This window comes from Poecilia reticulata, chromosome 11 (genome assembly GCF_904066995.2).
Source record: "Poecilia reticulata chromosome 11, P_reticulata-male-v2, whole genome shotgun sequence".
Lineage (NCBI taxonomy): Eukaryota > Metazoa > Chordata > Actinopteri > Cyprinodontiformes > Poeciliidae > Poecilia > Poecilia reticulata.
The window spans coordinates 26,993,054-27,018,585 of record NC_088840.1 but is presented as its reverse complement, the minus strand read 5'-3'; the positions used below and the strand labels follow the sequence as shown (position 1 = coordinate 27,018,585).

General features: G+C 41.1%; 2 protein-coding genes and 1 long non-coding RNA gene across 4 annotated transcripts in view; 1 reads left to right on the top strand and 2 right to left on the bottom strand.

Moving 5' to 3' along the window:
* Positions 1-543: 543 nt before the first annotated feature.
* Positions 544-9,986, bottom strand: tcf19l (transcription factor 19 (SC1), like). 2 transcript variants are annotated; one of them, XM_008422831.3, is made up of 5 exons: positions 9,704-9,986; positions 7,879-8,048; positions 6,772-7,159; positions 5,765-6,257; positions 544-4,168 (listed from the first exon to the last, which is right to left on the bottom strand). In XM_008422831.3, exons 1-5 carry the CDS (start codon positions 9,984-9,986, stop codon positions 3,826-3,828), a joined length of 1,677 nt encoding a protein of 558 aa, XP_008421053.2. In that variant the 3' UTR covers positions 544-3,825. The 2 variants fall into 2 exon arrangements, with proteins under 2 accessions (XP_008421053.2, XP_008421054.2); XM_008422832.3 differs by having other exon boundaries at positions 6,772-7,132.
* Positions 9,987-10,243: 257 nt separating this feature from the next.
* On the top strand, positions 10,244-11,211 carry LOC145553787 (uncharacterized). Its single transcript, XR_014089839.1, has 2 exons — positions 10,244-10,362; positions 10,652-11,211. It is a non-coding gene; the product is annotated as an uncharacterized LOC145553787 (long non-coding RNA).
* Positions 11,212-14,666: 3,455 nt separating this feature from the next.
* The window catches only part of LOC103472979 (uncharacterized), a 31,759-nt gene continuing 20,893 nt past the window's right edge, over positions 14,667-25,532 (bottom strand). The window contains exon 10 of the mRNA XM_081612585.1: positions 14,667-24,245. Within this exon, the coding sequence (XP_081468711.1) occupies positions 23,811-24,245 (435 nt within the window). The 3' untranslated portion in view covers positions 14,667-23,810. The remainder of the gene's footprint in view (positions 24,246-25,532) is intronic.

Sequence of the window (25,532 nt, the reverse complement as noted above, 5' to 3'; positions counted from 1 at the left end):
TCGTCAGACTCTCAGCTGATAAAACCATGTAACCCTGGAGGGATATTAAATGTCAGCTTCTTCCCAGAACATCTAAACGCAGGATGTGACATTGCTCTACATTATGGGTGTGAATTATTAAACCTCCATATCTGCATGTGTGCCTGAGGTGATGGTGTTCAACTCTAATTTTGTGAGTGAATGTAACTTCATGCATGGGGAACCAGGACATTATCCAGTCTGAAGTAAAAGAAAAAAAATGTTGAGATAATGGGCCTTGAATATGAGGATGTTGTCTGTGCTTGTTGGATCATGCTTCTCTGTAATCGCTTCAAAGAAAATAATCAGCAGAAACATTACATCTCTGGCTGCGGTTAATGGTTTAAAAAGGAAAAAACAAAAAGAAAACAAAAACGGTGAAATCAAGGTTTGATCAATCTTGACTGGAGCTGGATGAGAATCTATAATAAATGAGATGTGCTTTTGATCACAGCCTCCAAAGATGGTTCTGTAGAAGAAAACAGTTCAGCCTCAGAAGATAAAAAAAAACAGATAATGCAGAGATAAATCTTCTGAATAATCTTTATTTCTCTGATAACTCTGACGCTTGTGGCATATCGGAGATTTACGATTCTGTACAAACCTCAGAAAACCAACAAAGTCAAACTGCTCTGAGATGTTCGGCGTTTTTAATGTGCCAATTAAAAGCAGAGCGCTGTGAAGATCCGGATCAAAGCAAAGTGATTTACTAAACAATCCGTTTGATTCGCAGCTCATTAATAGAGCGGTCACCTCACAAGAGCAAGCTTCATCAGGAGACAAAAATCTGACGCTGGACACACAAAGACATGACCGAAAGCAAAGTTATCATCAAAATGTCTGCGGGCTACAAACTGTCAAAGTCTCCAAAGATGACAGGAGGAGTGATAATTAAAAAAAAAATTCCAGATCTGTAGATTTATGATCTGCTGCTACTAAAGACGAGCAGTTCTCCTTTTTCATGAAACAGTTATGAAGTGTTTTAATGGTTTAAAGATACAGAATATGTGAATTAAAGATACAGAATATGTGAAAAGTAAACGCACTCTGTTAAAATATCAGATTTTTTGTGATGTAGAAGAATTAGATCAAATGAAATCATCTCAACTTTAAACAAATGGAAAAACTAAAAGTTGGAATAACCTGAACTAGAACTTTGTTGAAGCACAAATAATGGTAATTTTGACCAATCCAACATTAATTTCAGTAGGATTTATCCTGACATCTGCATCCTTAAGTTAAAGTAAAAACTGCAGAGATTAAAAATTAAATCTAAAGGATCTAACTAAGTATCAGTATAACCTTACAAAGACAAGTTGACATAAAAAAATGGATTTATACTGAAGGATCAGCAGGAATTAGAAAATCCTGGTTGTGTTCTGCAGGAAACAAAGACTTCCTTCCACAGAAACCATTCAGGACGGACCGAAATCTGCTGTAACATGGCTGAACTACAAGTTCTGGACCAAAATTACAAAACACAATAAACAGCAAACACAGTGGTGGCAGTATCATGCTGATGGATTCTGTAGACTGAACTCTTTTTGCAAAATTGAATGAAACTGATTAGTTTCAACCCCAAAACCCTTCAGGTGTCTGCAAGAAAGGAGCTAAAAGTGGAGCTAACCCATTTTTAAACATCAGAGTGAGTTATAGTTTCAATCAGAGGAATGTCCTAGTCAAAGTCCAGACCTGAACCTGACATGAAATTCTTCAAGCTGGCTCACATGAAGAAGTTTGCAGACAGGTGATGTCATCACAATCAGACATTTGGAAAACCTTTCAGGACAAAGTGGGAAGAAACTGCAGAGTCATTAATATAAATAATAAATAAAACGAGGCTACTGTAGATTATTTAGATTTTTAACAATTCCCTCAGATTCATATGTATTTTAGCTGAATTACACGGTTTAAACCTGACATTAACAGGTGGGAGTAGCTGTAAAATGATTTGTTTTGATTCTTTACATCACAGAAACCCGGCATTTTCCCAGCGTGTGCAAACTTCATATCTCAATATTTGTCGACACCAGTAAGATTTCACATTTTCCTGATAACCAAATGCATACGACAAAAAAAAAACAAACAAAAAAAAAACATTCAAAGCCCAGAAAAAAAAACTAAAATCCCGTGTAGTTTGTTGAATAAAAATACTCCATAACAGTTCAGGGAATTCAGACTGAGGAGGATTTTCAGTACTAATTCAAAGTCAAGTAAAAGTTTGAATTTGTTTTGCAAAGCTGCAGGGTTTCTTCCTGGCGTTTCTGCTCTGAATAATTTACAACACAAAGCTTTACACAGTTTTCACATTTGTGGTTCCTGTGGCTGACGTTGCACCCGTTTCAACTTCCCAGCAAGTCAAGCTTCGACTTTTAACACGTGTTGGAGCAAAATAAAAAAAAAAAACCTCATTTGTAAAACATCTACAACAGTCGGGTTTACCACATGAAAGTGGAAAAAAGGCTGGTTTAACGCTCAGCGAGGTGAAGATGTTGCTCCCTTTATGTGAAGCTGAGCAGCTGAAGTGATGCTTTTAAATATTTTTATCTTTCAGAATCTAAACCCAACAAGCAAGATGAATTAAACTGTGAAAAACCAAACAGATGAGTAACAAAAAAAAAAAACAGAAAACCCAACAAGTTTCAACAACATCGGAGCAAAAAGCTGAACAGCACCTTAACGTTTGCAATGAGGTCAGAGAGTTAATAGAAACCGATTTTAAAAAATAATTTTTCTGATGTATTTTAAGAAACTGGAACGTTTGAGCAACTAAATAACAGATTTTCAGAATAAATTTACTGAATTTAAACTTGCAAACCGGTTCTATAAAGTTCATTAAGTTTACCTTTGATGAACTACAGACGGCTGCTTATTGTCTGGTTAAAGCTGAGAATAAACAGCAACAATAAAACGCAAAACAGAAACTCTGAGTGGAAACGAAGCAACTTAACCTGCATTCCAAACAAAAATAGATTTTTTTTTTAAAGTTTTCCTCCTTTCAAAATCAACAAAGGATTTTTTTTTCCAACATTTTCTCCCATTTTATCTTTTAAACCTGCTATATTGTCCCACATGGGTTCAGCAGAAGAGAAATTAAGAAGGAAGATTGTGAAAAGTTGAGTACATTCAGGATAAACCGACCAACTTTGGCTTGAAGTTTCAGTAGTGTGAGGAATCCATGAAAAGGTGAGCTGAAAAGATCATAAAATCATCTGTGGCATAAACACCCAACCAGCCCATCAGGCCCAGAGCGGAGCATCTGCTTCCCCCCATCAGGAGTTCATATTTCATATCATTTCAGTGGTTAGGAGATATTCTCTGACCAGCTGCAGCTATGCATTTTAATAAAAACCCAATCCTCCTTAAATCCTGCAGCTGCTCCTGCAGAAGTGCTTTCAAACATCAGATGATCGTCCTGAGATCTCGTCTCAGCAGCTGCAGCAGCCTGCTGACGGGTTTTAATTGCTCCGCCGCCCACGCCGCCGCCGCCGCTCCCACCCAGGGAAGTCTGATCATCTGTGGGGCGGCTGCGTCAGCAAACGGGGGAGATCGGAGGAAAGTTTATTCTGTTAAAAAACATTTCATTAATCTTCCTGAATGCAGCAGGAAGGGGCTTAAACGTTTCATCGAGCGTTCCCGTCCTGATCCCGGCTCTCCAGGCAGAGACATTTCATTAGTTTTCCTCTGAAGCTCCAGAGCGGCACTGAGGCTCGGAAAGCTGCTGCTCTAGTTTTCATTTCATGTTTTTAGCACTAAAAGAATTAAACATGTATGGGTGAAAATGCTCCGCGGGCCCCGCGGGTCGCCTCAGCGGCAGCCGCAGTGGAAGTCGGCGTTGGGATCCATCAGCAGTTTCTTCCGGTCCACATGCAGACAGTCGATGTGGTACCAGGCGTCGCACACGTCGCACTGGATCCACTGCACCGTGTCCTGCTGCGGCAGCCGGCAGCGCAGCGCCGCGCACGGCTCCACCGGCCCCGCCGCCACACCGCCATCCTCATCTTCATCGTCGTCCTCGTCCTCGGAGGAAGACGAGGATGAGCCGGAGGAAGAGGAGGCAGAAGAGGTGGAGGAGGAAGAGGAGGAGGAGGGAGAGGGCAGCGAGGGTCGAGGGGGCAGCGGGTGTTTTCTGGGCCGGCCGCGGCGTTTACTTTAGGGAGGAAAGGAAAAAACACAGAAATCATGAAAAGAAGAAAAAACTGCAATTAAGTACAGGAAAAACCTTAAAACTTAATAAACCTGATTAAATTCCTCATTTTGGTTCTTAATTCAGTCAGTTTTTATGATTATAACAAGACTTATAAAATGGACTTTTAATTTAACATGAAAAAGACTGAGTGACGTCACTGATGCCTTTAACAACACAAAACCTTACAGAGTGATTCTGGTTTAGTTTCTAGTGTAAATATCATGAAATAAGAAAAGAAACGTACGAGTAACTATTCAACATGATACTGGAGCTTCTTTTACGTTAATAATTTCAGAATATTCATAAAAATAAAATGCCAGTGGAGAAAGACATTTTCCCATAAGTAATACTATGGAAAAAGTGGATTAAACTGAAGTTTTAGTTTTCTTTGCCCGTGAAAAATAACAATCAAAATGAACAGAAATAAACGTTTCAGGGTCTCATCTAAGGTTTTCTCGTTGACGTTTTAAAAGAACACAAGTTTTTAAAAAATTGGACGTTATCTAAATAAAACGTCAACAATTTCTATGTACAAACATGACAGTTTCAGCCGTTAATTTATTATTTATGGTGTTTTACGCTGCAGAGAATCACAGAGCTGGATGTCATTTTGGGGAAAGGAACCGTCTATTTTCAGATACCGGCTCCATCATTACTGTGCGCAAACAAAGCAGAGGAGAGGCTGGTGATTACCAACCATCCATCTGATAGGAGTTTGTGTTGCCATGGTGACGCTAAATACCAAAATAAAAACTTTAATTTGCCGCAAAGTGCTTTCATCTGCTGCCATAATTGTCACAGCCATCCCTGCATGAGCCAAACATGACATTTACGTTTTTATTCTAAAAAAAATAATCTGATGAGATAAATTATGAATTTTATTTTTAATCCTGTTTTTAATTTATCTGAAGGCAGCTTGTGGTGTAAAAGGTTCCAGCCTGTTGGCTTTGAGAAGATGAAACATTTTCTGATTTTGACTAAGAAATCCTGCTTTTTGAGCTGCAACTGTTACCAAAAGGATATATTATTTCTAGACATATATTTTCAATAAACTGCTTATTATTTTTGAAAATAGTTCAAGGCAAATTCAGTGATATCTGCAGATGTTGTAGCTGGAATTGCAGGCGAACAGTTAATGTATGAAATTAAACAGATTTTAAAAAGTTTAAAACGTATTTAGAAAACTGTGACTCACTAACAAATCCTAACCACTGATTGGCTGGTTTACTAACATCACTACGCTGATGACACTCAGCTCTCTGTTATAAAAAACTAGAAGATTTTGAATATTGCAGTTACATGCTGGTTACATGCTATGAATCAGATGTTTTATTGTATTAAATTCCAGTAAAACTGAAGCACTGACATTTTTTATAATGTACTTCTTGGTAAGTACCTCTTTTGTTACTTAAATATTTTTACAGTTATGTGATTTATGCCTTAATACACTTTATTTTAACACATATATAGCCCTCATTTAGTTAAATATATTATTAATCTACATATTTGTTCTGTTTTTTATCATCTCCTCTGACCACTTCATTAAAAACATCTTACGCTGTTTGGTGGTGGAATCGGTTGAACTGCATCCTTCCTCTGTCGTCGGTTCGAATCCTCACTGTGGGCGAAGCCAGGCTGTAGTTCTCTCCTCCCACCACCAGGGGGGAGAACACCGGCGAGCTGTTGGCCCTCCGCCTGCCTCGCTGCGCCACCGGTTTCTGCTGGCGGAAAGCGGCGATGGTTCCGTTCACCACGGTCTTGACGCGGTGCGCGGTGTCCACTTCCTGTCTGTGGGGAACCACGCTGGTGAAGGACGCCTGCAGCAGCTGCTGGTTCAGCCGGCTGTTGGTCATGGCGCCGTGGAAGCTGCCGATGGTCCGGATGCCCACCGGGAAGGGCTTGGTCTCCAGCGGACGCCGGATGTCGCCGTGGAGCTTGGGCTGCAGCGGCGGAGGCGGAGGAGAGCTGAAACCTTCAGACTCAGATTTGTAGAGTCTCCGTCTCTTCTTGGGTCTGGATCTCGGTCCGTCCTCCACCACTCCTGTCACAGCTGGACCAAAAACAAGAACATCACAAATTAAAAAGCAGTTACAAAACATATTTCTTTTTTTAAGCTCATAAACTCAAACCCACTATTTAGAGAGTGAATGTGCATTATATGCCATTATCAACATATTACTTGTAAATGGTCTCAAAACATCAATATTTGCAATTTAATAATTACTAGGACAATTTATCATCCAGCAAAGTTTGTCATCATTACAGGATCCTATGTATTAAAGCAATATCTGGCATAGAAAACATAATTTAATATATATAGCATAAAATATTTGTTTAATAAAATAGTTTTCCATGCAAGATATTGATATAACATTTACTGTTACATGTATTTTTGATATTTTTTGGTATATTGATGAATAATATAAAAGGATGGGGGGTGAAAATGTGTAAACATCTCACTGCTGTTCTTAAAACACTGTGTTTTCTGTGTGTGTTTATGTTTGCATTCATGTATCTTGTTGAAAATAAATAAAGAACCACGAGGTTCTGTTGCTGCCGTTCACCTCCTCGCCCTCGGGGCTCGTCGGAGCTGTCGTCCTCCAGCAGCACGGTGTGAGCAGACTTCCTCCTGCTCCTGGACGCCGTCTGCAGGGGCTTCAGAGGAGCGGCGGCGCTGGGGGAAAACGCCGGGCGCGTGGCGGAGGGAAGCAGCGAGGAGAAGCCCAGCGGAGAGGAGGAGGACGGGGTCCCCGGGTCGGACACGGCCCCCTCGTGGCTGTGGCTCCTCTGAAAGGTCCAGGCCCGGCCCTTCATCTTACTCAGGCTGCCGATGGAGTTCAGGATGACCGTGGCCCGGTTGATGGACATCTTGGAGAGGTCCAGGTTGTCGGCTGATTTGCGGTCCAAGTTGGTCCTGATGCGGTTCTGCAAGTCAGAGGAAAATGTTCCTGCCTGAAAAAACAACAGAGTGACGTACAAAGTTTGAGCTGCTTGGCCAAAATGATAAGAAGTCTCAGATGAAGCTTTGAAAGCTCAGAACTCTGGACCGACTCTCAAGCACGGCGGTGGAAGCATGTTGCTGTGGGATCTTCAAAACCACTGCAGTTATGTTACTTTTTTATTCCATGTTTGGGAAATTATCATATGTAAAAACCCTTAAAAGCCCTAAAATTATTATTACATTCATGCTAATAAGTGTGTGTAAGATTGGAGTCTTAAAAGTAGAAAATGTTTTACTTTTAAAATTCCAATCCAATCTGCGGACCAGTCTAACCAGTGGAGAAAATGAGTCTAGAGCCCAGACTCTATATTTTAACATTTTAATTTGTCAGAGACAAAAAAAAAGATTCCATCTATTTCAACTTTCTGAGATGATGAGCCAAATTTGGACTAATGTTGAACTGCAGTCGGGCCGCACAAAATCATTTCATGGGCTGCAAATGGCCCCCGAGCCTTATGTTGGACATTAGTTACTGCTGAAACTAGGTTTCTGCTGATTAATGATAAAACAGACCGATGATTATCATAGTTTGTTTAAAAGAGAAGAGAGTATAAGAAACTTATTTATTAAAAAAACGTCAAAATTGTCAAAGAAAACTATTTTATAGCACCAAGACGTGAAAACATGACTTATAAGTTTCCGTCTCATCGGTTTCGCATCGGTTTGTTACCTTCGGAATTGTGATGGCATCAAAGTCCAGGGGTCGAACTTTGACCTTCTGGAAGAGGAAGTAGAACTCTGGACTTCCTGGAGCTGACTGATCTCCGAAGGTGAGCGTGTCGCCGTCTGACAGCTCCCACAGGACGCCCGGCTGCAGCAGAACGTCGTTCACCCAGGTTCCTGGAAAACAGACGGGAAAATCTAAATCTGATCAAATATTCACCGTTTACGGGACGGAAACTGTTTGAAGTCAAACCAACAGTGAGCAACAGTTTTGCAGTTCCAGAGTGAACGTCACCTGGAGCCAGAAATCCACAAAACCTTTTAATATTCCAGCATCTGACAAAAGGAGGGAATAACGGAACGAGCGGAGCCCGGAAAATAAAGCAGTTTGTTGACTGGATGTGTTTACAGCTCGGAGACTTTGAGGGAAATGTAAAACAGGCTGTGAAATGGAAGCAGAAATGAAAAGCTGGAAGGCTACAAGCCAATCAAACGGCCGTGACAGCAGGAGGAATGTGGCGGGAATACTAAAACACGAGGCTGACGGCGAAAAGGGGAAATGTGGGGAAACGGACTGTGAAATTACCAGAAAAATTAGACAATAAGGTGCAGTTTAGATGCAGAGTCCATCCGTCACAGTCCGGCAGGCCCAGACTTTACCTCCAGATTTCTCTCTACATCCCATAAACACCTGAGAAAGCAGCAGAGCCGCCTGAACACGGATCCGAACAGGAGGCTGTCCTCTGCTCAGGGCAGCAATCAGCTCCACTGAAACATCTTATTATTGCTCCTACAATGCAATGTTCGTGTCAAATTTATTATGTTTGATGTTTTATTTTTTAGATGCAGCTTTGCATTCAGTTTGAATCAAACTGAAAAATGTCCGATTTATTTTCAAACTTGTAATAAACCAGCTTGTTTGCTCAAAACGGTCTTAGGGTTTTTTTATAAAAAATAATTTTTTACACAAAAAAATACTTGGCATGATTGTTAAAAACAAGATTATAAATTTTTTGATATTCAATCCAGATCCATTTTAAGACCTGAAAACCCTGATCCAAGCTTCCAGCGCCGACAGACTGAAGAGCTTTAAATGTTTTTATTTTTGGTCAAGTGAACCTTTAACTTTGGGTTTTCAGTCATTAACTGAAGAAAGAAAATAAATCTGTAAACCAATAAATAAAACAATTGTGACTTTTCTGAAGATACATTGAAAATAAATTATAAATTAGCATATTTGTAGAAAAAAATGCAATGATTTAATGATAAAAAAGTAAAAAGTTTTGGGTGGAACCTTTATATTTGCACGTTTCCGGTACATCCAAAAATCTGACGCACAAGCAACATTAACTGGAGAACACAGACTCAGGCAGAGCAGTAAATAAGCCAAAACTGCACAAAAAATATTTAATTTAAGTTAGAAAAACTTTTTTGCCTGTAAATCTGTTCATCACAGAACTTCACGTGGCAGTTTTAGCTTCACCTGGTTCAAATTCTGCAAAGAAAATCTCATATTAAGCACATTGTGCTAACAAATAACAAATCAGCCAAATCCTGCAGCCAGACAGAAAGGTCTGAACTTTTTATGCAACAAATATTGCAATAAAATGCAATTATTGGTTTATTGGAATACTTGAGAATTGAATGTTGTGTAAAAAGGCTTAGATGGAAAATGTGGCCATTTATTTTATCAGCTTAATGGATTACTAAGTTAGTAGCTGCTGTACTGTGAAGGTTCCTGTCTCCCTCTGAGGCATTTCCTGTCAGTGGGTGTGTCTTCCTGTGTCATGTCTGGTCTTGACTGAGACGCTGCAGGTGTGTTTTATTCTCACCGTGGCTGCTCCTGTCTTTGATGTGAACCCTCCAGCCCTCCTCCTGCGGCGGCGCCTCCTCGTCCTCGTCGCCTTCGCTCGCCTCCTTCTCGGCGTGCAGCTCTGCGTGGATGCGCGACACCGAAGCCGAGTCCAGCGTGACGTCGCACAGCTCGGCGGCCCGGCCCAGGCGGAACACGGAGCGGTTCAGCGCCGGCCGGAACGTGTAGAGGTCCCGCGCGGAGTCGCCTGTGGACAGGCCGATCCGCAGCAGCTGGAAGCACGGCTGCGCCCCGTTCAGCATGGCTGAGGCCGCCCCCTGATCTGTGACCGGCCCTGAGCTACAGCCGGCCCAGATCCATTTTCAGACACACCTGTGAGTAAGTGGAGAGCAGCCAAGCTGAGAGTCGGCGCAGAAAGCCGAGCCGGTGGATAGAAACGTGAAGGTCACAGGCAGGTGCAGCGGCGCTCAGCAACAGGTGCTTCCATTAGCATGCAGAGCGGCCGCCACGCTGCGCATAAATGAATGAGTAATGAGGAGCTGGAGCCGAGTGGAAGAGGGTGAAAATGAGCTCCTGCTCTGCTTATGAGCCCGGCTCACACAGACCAAATCCCCTGCGGAGAGGGGACTGCCAAGCTGCCAGTTCAAACACTAAGAGGCGCGTGAACGTGGACGGCAGGTGAGTCACAGCATCGCTAATGCAGCGCCAAGACGGATGGATTAAACGCCAAAACCTGCTCCCAACCCTGCAGCTGGGACTTTTACTTTGAAATCTGCTTTAAAAGACAGAAAATCACTGGAGGTTCAAGCCAGAGAGGGAAGAGCTGATGATCGATCTGCAAGAAAACAAAGAAAAACATCAAATTAAAACATGTTTTATCTGTTCAGGACCAATAATATTTAACTTGTAATAAACATGAGAGTCAGCAAAAATAAAAAATCATGAACATCAACACCTTGATCAACAGGTCTGAGCAGTAAAAGAAGCAGGCTGTCCCCAGAATGCTACAAGCATATTATTGGAATGTTGAGTGGAAGGAAGAAGTCTGGTAAAAAATGTTGCACAAGCGACAGGAACAGGTTGGTGTGACAGCAACTTTTATCTGAGTTTTTTTGGCTCTACTGTATTTTGTCTTTGTGTTGATAATACTCTGTAGATTCTCAGAGAGGTTCAGGTCGGACCGGTCAGCTGGACACTCAGACACAGTTCCACCGCGGCTAATAAAGAAGAAATGAAACCAGCATCACTTCGGTTCTTATCAACGAGAAACTTCTGGACCTCCAGCAGCTTGGATTCTGCCCCGGGAATCTTCACTCTCTAAAAGATATTATCAAGGCTGTAGTTATTCCCGAGGCTTTTCACTCTTATTTATCCTTCCACTCAACTTTCCATGAATATATTTAGATCCAGTCAGGGACTGTCAATACAGCAATCTTCCAAATGATTGTAACATTAACATATAATGTATTAAAAATCATTTTCTGAGCTGTACTCATTAATATTAATTAAAAGCTAATATTAAGCTAATAGTAGCTTAATTACTGACATAAACGATCTGAACTTTGATGGTCCAGGTTATTGATCTGCATCTGCATGATCAGAATTTGCTCCTTTAAGAAGCAGAAGTGTGCATCGTGTTCCAGCTGCCAAATCACGGGATCAGGACACAAAGCAGAACTCAATAACTATAATTATTATCTAAATATGAACTTTAAGTCAGTGTATTTCAACACAACCTGCCTTAATCCTGCGCTACCAGACCGTTTTCACCCAGATGGGGCTGCCTGGAGTGAATTTAGCAGCAGCAGGGAGGCTGCAGCTCGCTGTCGTTAGTTCCTTGTTAGGATGAAAGTCAGAGGCTCCACTTACAACAATGACAGAGCGGAGCGGCGCAGCGTTTTCCTCCGCGACCTGCAGCTCCAATCCCCGCATCCGCTCCTCCAGCAGCCGCCTCAACGCTCACACCGCCGCTAACTTCAGCTTTTACGGGTTATTTTCGCGTCTCCGTCGTTCCCTGGAGGTTTCCGTGCGAGCTTCAGTGCGGGCTGTCGCCTTCGTCCGGGAGGAAGTGCTTTGAAATTTGGCGCGCCAGTCCCGGGTCTTCCGTGCGCTACGAGCGGCGTCACTTCCTGATTCTCCCCGGTTGGCTGAGAGCCATGGCGGCTTTAGCGGGAGCAGGAGGGCCGGTTTGTCCTACTGGGACTGGAGCCAGACCTGCTTTCTTTGTTTCGCTGACGGCTGGAAACAGACCTGGTCATAAATCTTTAACTATTTAACGTTTTGTCTCAGTAGAGCCATAAACTTTAACGTGTTTTTGCGAAGTTTTATAAGAAGTGCAAACATAAAGTTGCAGTGGTCACTTTTAAAGAAAGCTTGGATAGATATCTGAAAAGTGTGGCATGCAGTTATAGCTTTGTAGAACCAGTTTCACTTACATTACAGTTTAAGTTTACAATATGCTGTAATCTACTCCACCAGATAAAAACCGCCCATTACTTTTGGCAAATGAGTTCAAGTTTAATCAGATTAGATATAAAGTGTTTATACTCATTGGTTTTCAAGTTGCGTCACAGATTCCCTGGACTTTGACTGGGCCGTTCTACTATCACTATTCTTTAATCTAGGTCACATGAAAGTCTTTTTTACACTGCAAAAACACAAAATCTCACCAAGCACATTTGGTCTAATTTCTAGTTCAAATATCTTAATACACTTCAAATAAGAAAACTAACTTACAAGTAACTTTTCAGCAACAAATAATTCCTGAATATTGATTTTTAAAAAGCAGTCCTACTGGCAGATTATTTCATAACAAAGATCAACTTTTGTCACATTTTGATCATAAATTGTTAACATTTTAGTTGTTATCTAGTAGAATATTATTCATTTCCCAGCAGATTATTTTTGCTTTTTCATAATTAGCTCTGATTTGGATTTTTTTTTTAATCCTACAAAGAAGGTAAATTATAATAAATAATGCATAGATAGATGGATAGCAGCTATAATAGACCTGTATGTTTGCAAAAAGAACTATAAGAAAGTATTTTGCGGAGCCCCAAAGCTTTTCTAATGCTCCATGTTTCCCTGCTGTCAGTTTTTGCTCCGCTGCAGTGGATCTGTGTCACATTCAGTGTTTGTATTATCAGCACATCATCATGAGCTGGATATCGCGTCATCTCTCACTCTGACCTCTGAATCGCTCTGTTTCGTCTCCCGCTCAGAGCAGATAGACGTGCAGATATGATTCATCGTCTGGAGGTGATGCTTCACAGCTCATTCCTGCATCCACACTTTGTCTCATTCAGCTAAAAGGATGCGGCTCTGCTGGAGCGGCAGATGGTGACAAAGACTTTCACAGGGACAGGAGAGCATGTGTGGTTATGGCGGCCATAAAGCCGAGCAGTAAAAGGCTCTTAGAGGCGCCTGTTTCTGTTCCCCATAAAGCAGCTTTAAGGTTTTTCTGCTTCCTGACAAATTCTCATGAATAATAAGATCAGGGAATTATTTAAGGTCCAGTAAAAAAACAAACCTGGATTGAGCTCAGAGTTATTGGTGCATGGGAGCTTTTTAACAAATGCAGGGCCAATAATAAAACCTCATTCACTTTAAATGCATTAAAGTGTTCAGAAGGTGTGAAAAGGGCAAGATCAATGAATAGTAAAACATTCGCAATGAAGGGAAAACACTTTGGATGAAAATTGCCTGAAGAGGAAAACAGCAAAGTCAGCATACTGTAAATACTGATGTACGAATTTATTCATTATTGTAACAAGAAACGGTTTAAGCTTTAAAATGCAGCTGCTTGAAATATTGGACTTTGTAGAGGGAGATATTTAATTCTCTGGAAAATTAAAGTACAACACTGTGAAGAAGCACTGACCACCTTACATGTGCTGCTGCTTTTTATCACACTTAAATCTTTTAGACCATTAAATGCATTTTAACAACAGATGCAGAAGCATTTAAAAGCAGTTTTCCAGTGAGGATTTTCCAGACCAGTTTGTCTCTGTGTGGAAAAAGTGATTCTTCCCCCTTTGTTAAATTATGACTTAACTGATTGACCACATTTTTTGGAAAGCTAAGCTCAAATTCACTCACCACACCCAGATCTGATTACCGACAAACTTGTTGGATCAAGAATTAAAAAAAAACCTTAAACAGAACCTGTCTGACCAGATGAAGCAGGCAGAAAGACCATAACAGAGCAACTCATCAGAAACATCCATCCATTTTCTTTACACCCTTTTCCCTCAGTGGGGTCGGGAGGGTTGCTGGTGCCCATCTCCAGCTAACGTTCCGGGCGAGAGGCAGGGTCACCCTGGACAGGTCACCAGTCTGTCGCAGGGCAACACAGAGACACACAGGACACACAACCATGCACACACACACTCACACCTAGGGAGAATTTAGAGAGGCCAATTAACCTGACAGTCATGTTTTTGGACTGTGGGAGGAAACCGGAGTACCTGGAGAAAACCCAACATGCACAGGGAGAACATGCAAACTCCATCCAGAAAGACCCCAGGCCGGGAATCGAACCCAGAACATTCTTGCTGCAAGGCAACAGCTCTACCAACTGCACCACTGTGCAGCCCTCATCAGAAACCAATCTAAATAAAATAAAACAACGGACGACAGCTATCATTCTGGAAATGATTAAAGTTCATCTTTAAGGCTTTATGACTCCAGTAAACCACAGTTGGAGCCACATCCAGTTCAACACGGCAAAAAATTTAATCTTACCAAGAGTTTTGATAGTTTCAAATGAAAATATGTTATTACATTTAAAATAAGACAAAACTAACTTACAAGTATCTTGTCAGCAAGATATAGGGGTTCGTTTTAAGGCAATAATTATTAAATATTGATGATAAAAAAGGACTACTTCTACTGGCAGATTATTTTACAAGACATTTTTCTTGTGATTTATTCTTTGGATCAAATAAATGGATAATCTGTGGAAAGATAAAAGACAAATAAACTTTTTTATTTAAGTCTTTCATTTGTTTTAATCAAGAATAAAAGTAACAGGATGGAGCAAGACTTGCATATAAAAACAAAGCAACACGACCAAAAACAGTGCCATAAAATAAATAGTTTTATCATGTTTTCAGTGAAGTCAACAAACGTTCATATGCATTAACCCAAACATTGAATGTCTTGATCATCATAAAGGATGTTCAGTAACAGTAAAGCTGCTTAACAGCAACGTCTTCAAAATCAATCAAATCTATGCATGCAACATTCTTATGTTAACAGTTATTAGTTGAATTAACAGATTTAAAAGATTCAGATACTAATAATATTCTCTAAGTTTAAACAGGTTTTAATCTGTTGTCCAAAACAGCTAAATTCAAACAGACTCTTTATGTTTATATTCAATAATTCATCAAAACATTTCACCTCCTCTGTTGTCATCTTAGTGCTTTAATCATAACATGCCACATAAATAATAAATGAACACAATTTAAAGAAAAACATTGTATAGATTTGGAAGCTTTGAGCTTCATAGAGGTTTCTAGTGGTCATGTTATTGTGTCTGAGTGTTTACATGAATAATGCTTTGAAGCAAAATGTATTCCACATTTTGTGATCCATGAGAAACCATCTATACTTCTGCATGAAATGGGAGTTAAGACAATTCTTGGATGAATGAAGCCCTGAACTGGGAAATTTCCCAAACACAAGAAAAAACCAGTAGTTTGCATTCTTAAATTTAGAAAAAGAAAGCTTTTTATCAGTCATATCTGCTCAGGTTTCCTAAAAAAAAAAGATTTCTCACATGCTTTTAGTTTCCCACTGACGGTCAAAACTGATGTGGTTCTGATTTAATGAAAACAGGGCGAGTTAACCCAATGGCTGCATAATAAAACAGAATAATGCCACTCCATTAGAAGCAGAAAAAACAAAAAAGCACATCAACCGAGAGCAATAAAAACAGATAAAATCATCAGTGAAAGCAAGGCAGGGTCGGGTACTAAATGTGATCCGTTTATGCGCATATTTTTAACAAAGATAACAAAACAAAATTTAAAAAGCAGAAAAACAAAAATGACAGGAAGTCTTCTGTTTTCAGATTCCGTATAATTATCACTCATTTCAGCTGGAACAGCAGTGAATGGGAAACTAGATGTTTTAAAAACAAAAAAGTAGTTTAATATCTACTTTATGCAAAAAGAGAAATAAGATCCTGTTACTGCTGCTGAGGCCCAGCAGCGATCAGCTGATTTTCAGGAGGCTGATGAGAAACCAGCGAAGAAAACGTGATTCATGTGATCATAACTTGCTTTCTGGCCCGTCGTCCCACAAGCAATCTTACAGGCCAACATGCTGCAGCTACGCTAACTCTACAAACACACAGGACAGCAGGGTTAGGCTGCAATATTGGAGTAAGAAGGAATATTAAACACAGCTAGAGTTCGAATGCATTGCTACAAAAACACTGAAACGTTCATCCATTAAAACGTGTGGTACTTTTCTAAAAAATATTGGGATGACATCATTGTTTTAAACACAAATCATATCAAAATAATTTCTAGTTTTCGTCGTATAAAAACATTCTGTGGTGCCGGGAGGATGAAGGTGAGGTTAGAAACGAGGTTCAAGCCGAGGGATCAATCAGGAGGAGGCGTGGCGTCGCTTTATGTGTTCATTACTCGGAAAAGGTAATTACTATAAAACACTGTCACAAAGATAAGCGCCTGGCAATTAGTTTCTCCAATTATCTGTCACGATTCAGAAAAGGCTGTTGATTCAAGCTCCAGTGGAGAGAAGGTAACTGATCTCACAGTAATTTCCTGTTTGGATCAAAGGTATTAGCAAACTGCCAGTCGCTGCAGACATCGATTCCCATTTTTTTATTATTATTCTTTGGAATTTCAGAGAATAACAGATTAACATTAGAGGGAATCATGGCTGAAAGAGCATTTTATTAAATCTCCCTCCGCCGGAGCACGGATCAGCACTTCTGCTCTGAGGAGCTTTGTGAACCGCAGCTCAGACGTGTAATGAAACAGAAAACACGAGAGCGAGGTGAATGACACAAACACAAATCCTTTCATAAAGTCTCCGTCAGCCGGGATCGCCTGAACTTAGTCATTACTCCAGGAGGAACGGAGAAACTTTCACCTCATGAAGCATCAAAGTGGCCTCGCAGTGAGAATCTGGATTTTGATCACAATGAAATGTTTCATTTTCACTTCAAAAAGGAGAAATTTAGCATTTTTCAAAGATAGGAGTGAACACAGAGGCCTTTGAAATGTGAAGATGAAGAGACTGAAATCCTCAAACCTGCTTTAAATACAGCTTTCAAATATCTGTCACTTCAGTCCATCTGCCGGTTCATGCAGAGGGGGTAAGTATCTGCACCCATGGGGCATTTAAAGGAGATGCATGTCACACCGGGGCAGATGGAGGAAAAGGAAAATGTCTCCTGTTTGTCTTCTGAGACCTGATTAATGTTGTTCCTGTTTTAGACTCACTAATGTTTAAGAAAATCCAATTAAATGTAGTTCTTTATTTGATAATAATAGTTTTACATGTATTATCTGGAGGTAATAACTTAAAAAACAAAAATAATCAATAAGGAATTACCTAGCTCCTCTTTTGAATTTGCTGAATGATGCGTAAACAAATGGTCTGAATGCCTTCTGTAGAATTAGCTATAAGTACTGCAATAAAAACATGAACATCTATTTCTAGAAAGGTCGTTTTATGTCCCACTGTGGACAGATGCACTGAAAACAAAGCAAAGCTCTGACATCTGCAGGATTCTAGTTGTGGCCAATTTATTGCACTAAGGCGTCGTTTCAAGCTATCAGCTCTTTATTGGACCTTAATCAGGTAAAATGAAAACCTTCTGATGTCGCTTAGTGGCTCCCATGATCCCGTTTATGTGCATTTTTCATTTTCTTTATCTTTGTAACAACATAAAGAAGCCGACTGTTAAAATGTCACCTACAGAAAAGGAGAATCTCGCAGGACTAAAGCAATCAACAGCAGTCATAACATTATGACCAGCTGCTTCATTGATCCTCCAGCTGCAGCCAATCGATTCCTGAACTCTGCTGAACCTCTGGATGTGCTCTGGTACCACCAGGACGCAGCAGAGCCTCTGAATCATGGAGCTGAGGCTCGGCCTTCCTGGATCAGACGTGTTTGTCCAGCACATCTCACAGATGCAGGTTAACCTCCTCAAGCTTCCTGTCAGATGGTTTAGGGCAGCCTTCTGCACCAGTCTGCAGCAGTAACTGTAGCTATTACCCTGCCGCCAGTTTATTACTAATTATTCATTAGACCAATGTTGAATAATACCACCAAAACATCCAAGAATATTTTTACATGTTTTTTTAGTTCTTGCGAAACTTAAATCCTAACACTTGCCCATTTTTTGCCTCCACTTGGAGCCTAAAGTATCCAAACCACCAGCAGGAGCCATGATGAAAAGACACCCAGTGTTATTTACATCAGCTGCCAGTGGTCATAATGTTGTGCCTGATTTATGCAGTTATTCTTCATAGAATTAGTCCATTCAGATGTTAGAACAGTTTTTACGTATCATTTAAGTTTAACTCATCAATTTAAAACCTTTTATAGAGTAAATAATTTTCTTAGAGCTCCCTCTAGCGGTACAATGTCACACAATTTAAAAAATAAATAAATAAATAAATATTTTTATCTTTAAAGATTTTTACTCTTTAAAAATGAAGAATAAAAATGAATGTCCTCCAGTTTACAAGTGTAATCATTTTCAGATCCACATTAGAAAAATGCCGTTTTGGTTCATGCTATACGTTTCAGTCTGCAGCAGCCACAAGCCGCCATATGCTCATGCACAGTCGGCGTGGTTGAAAAAAATCGTTTGCCACCTGCAGGGGATCCTGAGGGATCCAGAGGAATCCTGCAGACTGGCACAGATGATCAGCTAAAACCTGGACATGAAATCCTGCATCTCCACTGCCGAAGATGAACCTTAAGAATGTTTTATTCTGTATGTTCGAGGCGTTAAAGGCATTACAAAAATTATTTAAATGCAACTTATTATGTTGGCACGTGAAAAACCCAACATTTCTAAAGTGGGACATAATTTTATGATTATTTTTTGTACTATAAAACCTATTTGTTGGGGTTTGTTGGATTAATTTGTCCATAATTTGATGGTTATTCTAATCACTTTATCCAATTAACATTCTGTGGTAAAATCCCCAACTGATGCAGATGCTGTAAAAGTGTTATTTTCCCCAAACATTGGATTCGTGCTCCAGCTTCCAGGTTTTGTTTGTCAAGGTTTTGCGTTTGAGGCAGAGCCTGAGCGGCTCCGGCTCAAACCATCAGCACCTGCGATGTGTCGACGCGGCCTGCAGCCGCAGCAGACGGCTCGCCTCCAGCTGAGGCCGAGCTGATGAAAGGATTTCACCCAGACTCCAACATGTAAACACCACAGACTTCCCAGCTGAAGGCAAAGTTTCCTACCTACTGTGGATACGTGGTTCAAGGATCAAAGCGGTAAAAAATCTTGCATAAGCCTCGTAGTAAGAAACGTGTGAGTATTCTAAGATTATCCACATGCAGGTCACAGAGCGTCGTATTTACAGCAGTGAAAACAGACGACTAACAGTAGGCCGATGTTCTGATGTGCTACGTCTGGGTTTTCTTGCAGGAGGAAAGCGTTCGTGATGCTTCAGTGCCTTTATCATTAATATTGCATTAGATTAAATATTCAGTGGTTATCCTGCTATTAGTCCACCAAATTGATGCATCATAGCTCATTTACATCCAGCTGATATTTACAGATTTACAGAGTCCATTTCTGGAGCTTCCAGTCGCCCTCCTGTGAGTTTTTAGCTTTTTCTCATAAAACTCCCATCAAATGGATCATTTTCCCATTTGAGTTGGATATGCAAGTCGTTTTACATACAATACTGAACGATTCAAATGAATTTTCCTGAAGAAGAAGAAGAAGAAGAAGAAGGGAACTAGTCATTTTTTGCAGATCACTGAACTATATTTACAATAGCTGCTTCATGTTTTTTACCCTCATCAATAAAAATGTGAAACTTATTCATATCTAAAAAGAATCACATGCTGAATTTGTGCTTTTCTCTTCTGATAATAAAACTTTGGTGCCTGTTGTGCTGCTGTGGGTGAATCCTGCAGCCTGTCCAGGCTGACATCAGTTCAGTGACAGCTTGAGGTAGCCATACTGCTAACAGATGTCAGTGGTAACAGCAACGCTGATGAATAAATGAAACTGTTGGGACCTAAAGGTCTTGTTGCGGCCTGTGTGTGTCAGCAGATGTGATGGATGCTGAAATGAAGCTTGACTAAAAGCAGAGGAGCTCAGCGGCTGGACGTGTGGAGGAGAGGAAGCACAGCGGCGAGTTTCATGTCCTGCTCACATTCAGAGGTGGAAATTAGTTTTCTGTGACCTGAATTAGCTTCTTCTACAGCAAGAAAGGGAAACTAATTAGTCAAACACAGATGTTAGGCCTGTGAGAGATTGGGCCGCTTTCCATTTTCCTCAGATGTTGATTTGGGTACGACTCCATTTCTTCCTAGCTTAGAATGTTCTAGTTACAAGTTAAGAACCAGAGGGATTTGCTAATTGTTGTGGTCAGTGAGAGGAGCAATCACTATGAGCAACACAAACCAAAACAACCCAAATCTTTGCATCTTTTCATGTTTAAACACCAAACTAAGACAGATGCACCAATTCATTCAGATACAAACTGTCAGAAATGCTTAACTGCTTAAAGCTACAGCTAACACTGCTCTTTATGTGGCAGCCATATTGAATTTGATCTAACTTGGAAGGCAGAAGTTCTGGCTTTCAGTCAAACCTGAAACATACCAGAAAATCTGGGAGTGACGTCACATCCAGCTACACAACAGCTGTACAATGTGTGCTACTTAATATCCATCCATCCATTTTCTTCCGCTTATCCGGGGTCGGGTTGCGGGGGCAGCAGCTTCAGAAGGGAGGCCCAGACTTCCCTCCCCAGCCACTTCCAGTTCCTCCAGGAACCCCAAGGCGTTCCCAGGCCAGCCGAGAGACATAGTCCCTCCAGCGTGTCCTGGGTCTTCCCCGAGGCCTCCTCCCGGTGGGACGTGCCCGGAACACCTCACCAGGGAGGCGTCCAGGAGGCATCCTGACCAGATGCTACTTAATGATTTACCAAACATCAAAATGGCTAGGAAGCTATTTATTAGTTTAGTTGTCACTGAGCTTTGCTTGCATAGCAGCCTTATTGAAACAGGTGCTGAGTCATGGATCTTTAACTATTTAATCTGAAAATCAGGTTTTAAACCAGAAGGTGCAGATAAAACAAACCATTAGATCTGGGAACGACATCACACCAAACTTAGCCAGGCTCCAATTACAAATGATAAGATAATAGTTGAGCTCAGTGACATTGCTAAGTATTGTTAGCAATACATGCAAATGTCAATGTATTTTTTTGTATTTAAATCTTATAAACCTTTTCTTTTTTTACGAACAAGAGCCTGCTGACCACAACCACCATCAAATAGTTGAAATCCACAAATACTTTGGACTCTTTAAAAACATCTATTGCCTATTTTAATAATTCAAACACCAAACACTCCTTAAGATGCATCAATATTTAAAATGATCTTGGCTCTACTACCACAGAAACGTCTACATTCTTCATAATCTCCACTCTTAGGAGTTCAACCAATCAACACCAAGGAAACTGAATGGTGCTCCTGGATTGGCTGCTTTGCAAATGCCAACCAACAACATCAAACAGCATTTCATATTTCAGCTTCCCATGCTGCACTTTTCTGTTCAAATATTTTAAACATGCGCTACAAAAATATCAATAAATGGGCAAATTTTCTTCAAATAAATTGGAGCAAAATCCTCACAAAAGGTGAATAAAGAACCCCGAACAGAAAGGACTCCACTGTTGGTATGACTGAGTTATTACTGTATAAGGTTTTGTGTTGCTGGCAGCCATTTTGGATTTTGTGATCAAAGTTGGACAGAAACAATCATTTGGAGTTTAATTTTAGACTTAAAGCTAATTTTACAATTTTACAAATTCTGAGTAAAATTGGATTCCATATGTTTTTAGAAAACTTAGAAAAATTTACATTTTTACTTTTTTAGCCTAACTGAGGGCTGCACAGTGGCGCAGTTGGTAGAACTGTTGCCTTGCAGCAAGAAGGCTCTGGGTTCGATTCCCGGCCCCGGTCTTTCTGCATGGAGTTTGCATGTTCTCTCTGTGCATGGTGGGTTTTCTCCGGGTACTCCGGTTTCCTCCCACAGTCCAAAAACATGACTGTCAGGTTAATTGGTCTTTCCAAATTGCCCCTAGGTGTGAGTGTGTGTGCGCATGGTTGTGTGTCCTGTGTGTCTCTGTGTTGCCCTGCGACAGACTGGTGACCTGTCCAGGGTGACCCCGCCTCTCGCCCAGAACGTTAGCTGGAGAGGAACCAGCAACCCTCCCGACCCCACTGAGGGCCAAGGGTGTAAGAAAATGGATGGATGGATGGATGGATGGATGGATGGATGGATGGATGGATGGATGGATGGATGGATGGATGGATGGATAGCCTAACTGACCTGTCTAAGTTCAGCCCTAACAGAGACGTTGAAAGGTGTTTTTTTAGACATTTGATAAATCTTTCTTTTAACTGTCATTTTTCCACCACAGGTCGGAACATTTTATTAAAAATATGTCTCACTGAACAGGTTTTCTTTTTAAGCATCTATAAATCAGCATCTACTGTAAATTCTATATAAATTTAAAGTTTACTGCTGTTTTAAGGAAAGTTTCTTTTGTGTTTTACATCAGTTACATCCTGGAGCAGAACCAGGCCTGACGTTTATCATGGTTATTCATTAATAACTTTCTGTCAGCTGAAGGTTTGCTCTCAGACTCTCGTTTCTATCCAGTGTTTGATGATTTTGGCTGAACCGAGTGAAACTCCGCCGCCTCTCTCCTCCACACGCACAACCCTCTCTGACACCCAGCCGCTCATGGGACTGAAGCTAAAGGCTGCGTCGTTATCACGCCCTGATCCAACTTTATATTTCCAGTTACTTCATTCTGCCAAACAACTGGGCTCCAATAATGAGAGCTCTGTGAGGTGGGTTCTGGGCTGAGATGAAAATAGGCTTTGAATCATGGATGTCATTCATCTGTTCCCTGAATCGTACCCTTTTCCCGTCTCTTTCAGCTCTTTTATCACCGGCCCGCGCTCCATGGCGTCCATGAATTGGTTGGTCTGCAAAGAGACCTGGAATCCAATTATGCTCTCAAGAGCTGCTCTGAAAGTCACACAAATGCCAGTCAGTCAGTTTCCCCTGAATTCTTTCCCTTCCTGGAACCGAGTGAACGATAACTAGAAGCAGCAAACAAAAACAGAGACGGTACTTTTGACTGCTGAGTGAGATAAAGCGGAACGTTTTGACAGGTTTCCTCTGACAAATCCTTCAAATGTTGCAGATTTGACACCTAATATTTGAAACAAGCAGCAGCAGTTTCAGGAGGTGTTGCCGCTGCGTCTACTTGAACCGGTTTCATCTTGCAAGGATGTTTTTGTTGTTGTTTTTTGAGACATAACACGTCGGGTAGCTCATCGCGGTGAGATGATGCTGAAACAAGCAGCTTCATCTGAGATGTGGGGATGTTTTCTGACATGCTTGTGCTGTTAATAACGGAGCGGATTGAAACGCTCTCATCGCTGTGATTTTCTGAGAGGAAACACGCTGCAGCTCAAAGCCTGTCTGAAACACGCCGCCTGTCTGCCACTGCCCTCAAACGTTCATCATTTTCTCATTATTGAACCGGTTTGACAGGAATTGAGCTGATTTGATATGATTTAAGTGCATTTCATTTGCTAAAACATGCATGTAGTCTACTCTAACGTCTACGTCTGATCTAAGATATCTTCTTTTGTGTTTTCCGGAACTGCATGCATTTTATGCACTGGATTAGGTTGTAGCCTTTCATTTTTTAAGTGCAGAGTGAATTAAACTCTGTGTTGTGCATCTCCAGCACATCTACGTCCGTCTTCTGTTCTATCTGTGATGTTTCAGATGTTGGGACGAAGGATCTGTCCGTGTTCGGATGATAAAAGGTTCCAGAAACATTTCCTGATTACTCCTTCTGACCATCTTCTTCTCCCTCCGCCCCGCCCTCTGTCTTGGCTGAGTCGGACCCCGCGGTGCCCCTGGATACCGTCGCCGGGGACGCGGCCCCCTGCAGGCTGCCGTCAGGCGTGGCGGCCGAGGCCGAGCGCGGGTTGGAGGCGGGGCTGGCGCTCAGGACGGAGTCCGGGGTTCGGACGGCGCTCAGGTCTCCGTCCAGGGCCGCCGTGGCTTCCAGGCTGTCGGACATCATGACGGCGTCCGTCACGGCTGGAGGGGAGGCGGCGTTCAGGAGGGGCTTGTGGGAGGCGTAGGTCATCACCGCCTCGGTGTCGCTGTCCAGCGGGAGTCCAGAGTGGCTGAACTCGACTCCAGAGTCGCTCATTTCCAGGAAGTTGTCAGAGGGGAGAGTCTGATATCGGCCTGGTTTGGACACCTCCAGACCCTACAGGGGAAAAAGAAATAAAGAGAGTAGAGGACGTGTTTTAGGTCAGATATGACTAAAATGTTTAATAAAATATCAGAATAATGATGAAGGAATTATTAGAATTAATTTCCTTCATATTGAGATGTTTAGATACATCAAGATTAATGTGTTTTTATACAATTGATCAGAACCTGGATGACGTTGCTATTGCTTTATGACTTAAGTTAATTTATAACATCAGTAAATATCCAGTGTTTTTATCCAAAATGAAACAAGTCCTGAACTGACATGGACTGAAAGACCAAGCAGAGAAGAAGAAGAAGCCATTTCTCCTAAATCAACATAAAAAACAGATGAAAGTTTGAAAATGGACTCAAAATCAAAAACCTTCACTTCTGGAGAGACGTGAAGGATCAAATTGTAAGTATTTTTCATAATAATAATAATAATAATAGTACATTTTATTATATGCTGCTGCAAACAGAGCACCTAAACACATCAAGCAGACTATGAAACATAACACAGAACATTAATCATATGTTAAAAACTGTTCTGATAATGAGCGTTGTTGGAGAGAAAGAGGGAGAAACATGGAAGCCTAACTGTGAAGTACGAGGGTGGCAGCATCATGCTGTGGGTGTTTTACTATTCTCAATATGGATAGAATAATGAGGAAAGAACATTATGCTAAAATATTGCAGCAATATCTGAAGAAATTAGGCAGAAATCTAATGCTAATGCAGAAATATGTTCACCAAATAGACAATGATCCCAATTATAGCATCAAATTAGTTTCAAGTGTCTGAAGAACAAAGTAAATGTTTTGGAGGGATTATCATAAAGTTTATAAAAGTTTATAAGTCAAAATACATGCAAAAGATTTTATCCAGATCTGGTTATAAGGTCAGAGAAAAGAGTCATACAGTTTTTCTTAGTTTAGAAAAGAAAAATGAGCAACTCATCCTGAATCAGCATGAAAACATTCTGTCTGTTTCCTGCCTGTCCTGCTACATGTAAATGCAAATAGTCTGAAGCATAAAGCAGATTTCTGATTAATAACTGAAGCACAATTTGGAAAAGAAGCGACAGTTTCAACCCGATCCCCAAAGCCGGAGCGGCGTGACTCCAATCAGCCGAGTGGAGACGCTCCCTGAACCTCGACGCTCGCTGCTCCTCGTTCATCCTGACAGAAGGTCTTTGCTTTAAACTTTAATCCACTTCACTGCTGAGAGCAGCGACTAAGGTTGATTGCTTTTTAATTACGCTCGGCACTTTGGTGGCATTTTATTGCAGGTGGTTTGTGCT

What these genes read in the sequence shown, in the direction of transcription:
- tcf19l (XM_008422831.3), bottom strand. Translation starts at nt 9,986, where the DNA reads ATGCTGAACGGGGCGCAGCCGTGCTTCCAGCTGCTGCGGATCGGCCTG. An exon ending in CAAAGACAGGAGCAGCCACG is followed by an intron (nt 8,049 to 9,703) that starts GTGAGAATAAAA and finishes TCTGTTTTCCAG; the next exon opens with GAACCTGGGTGAACGACGTT. An exon ending in CGAGCCCCGAGGGCGAGGAG is followed by an intron (nt 6,258 to 6,771) that starts GTGAACGGCAGC and finishes TTTTTGGTCCAG; the next exon opens with CTGTGACAGGAGTGGTGGAG.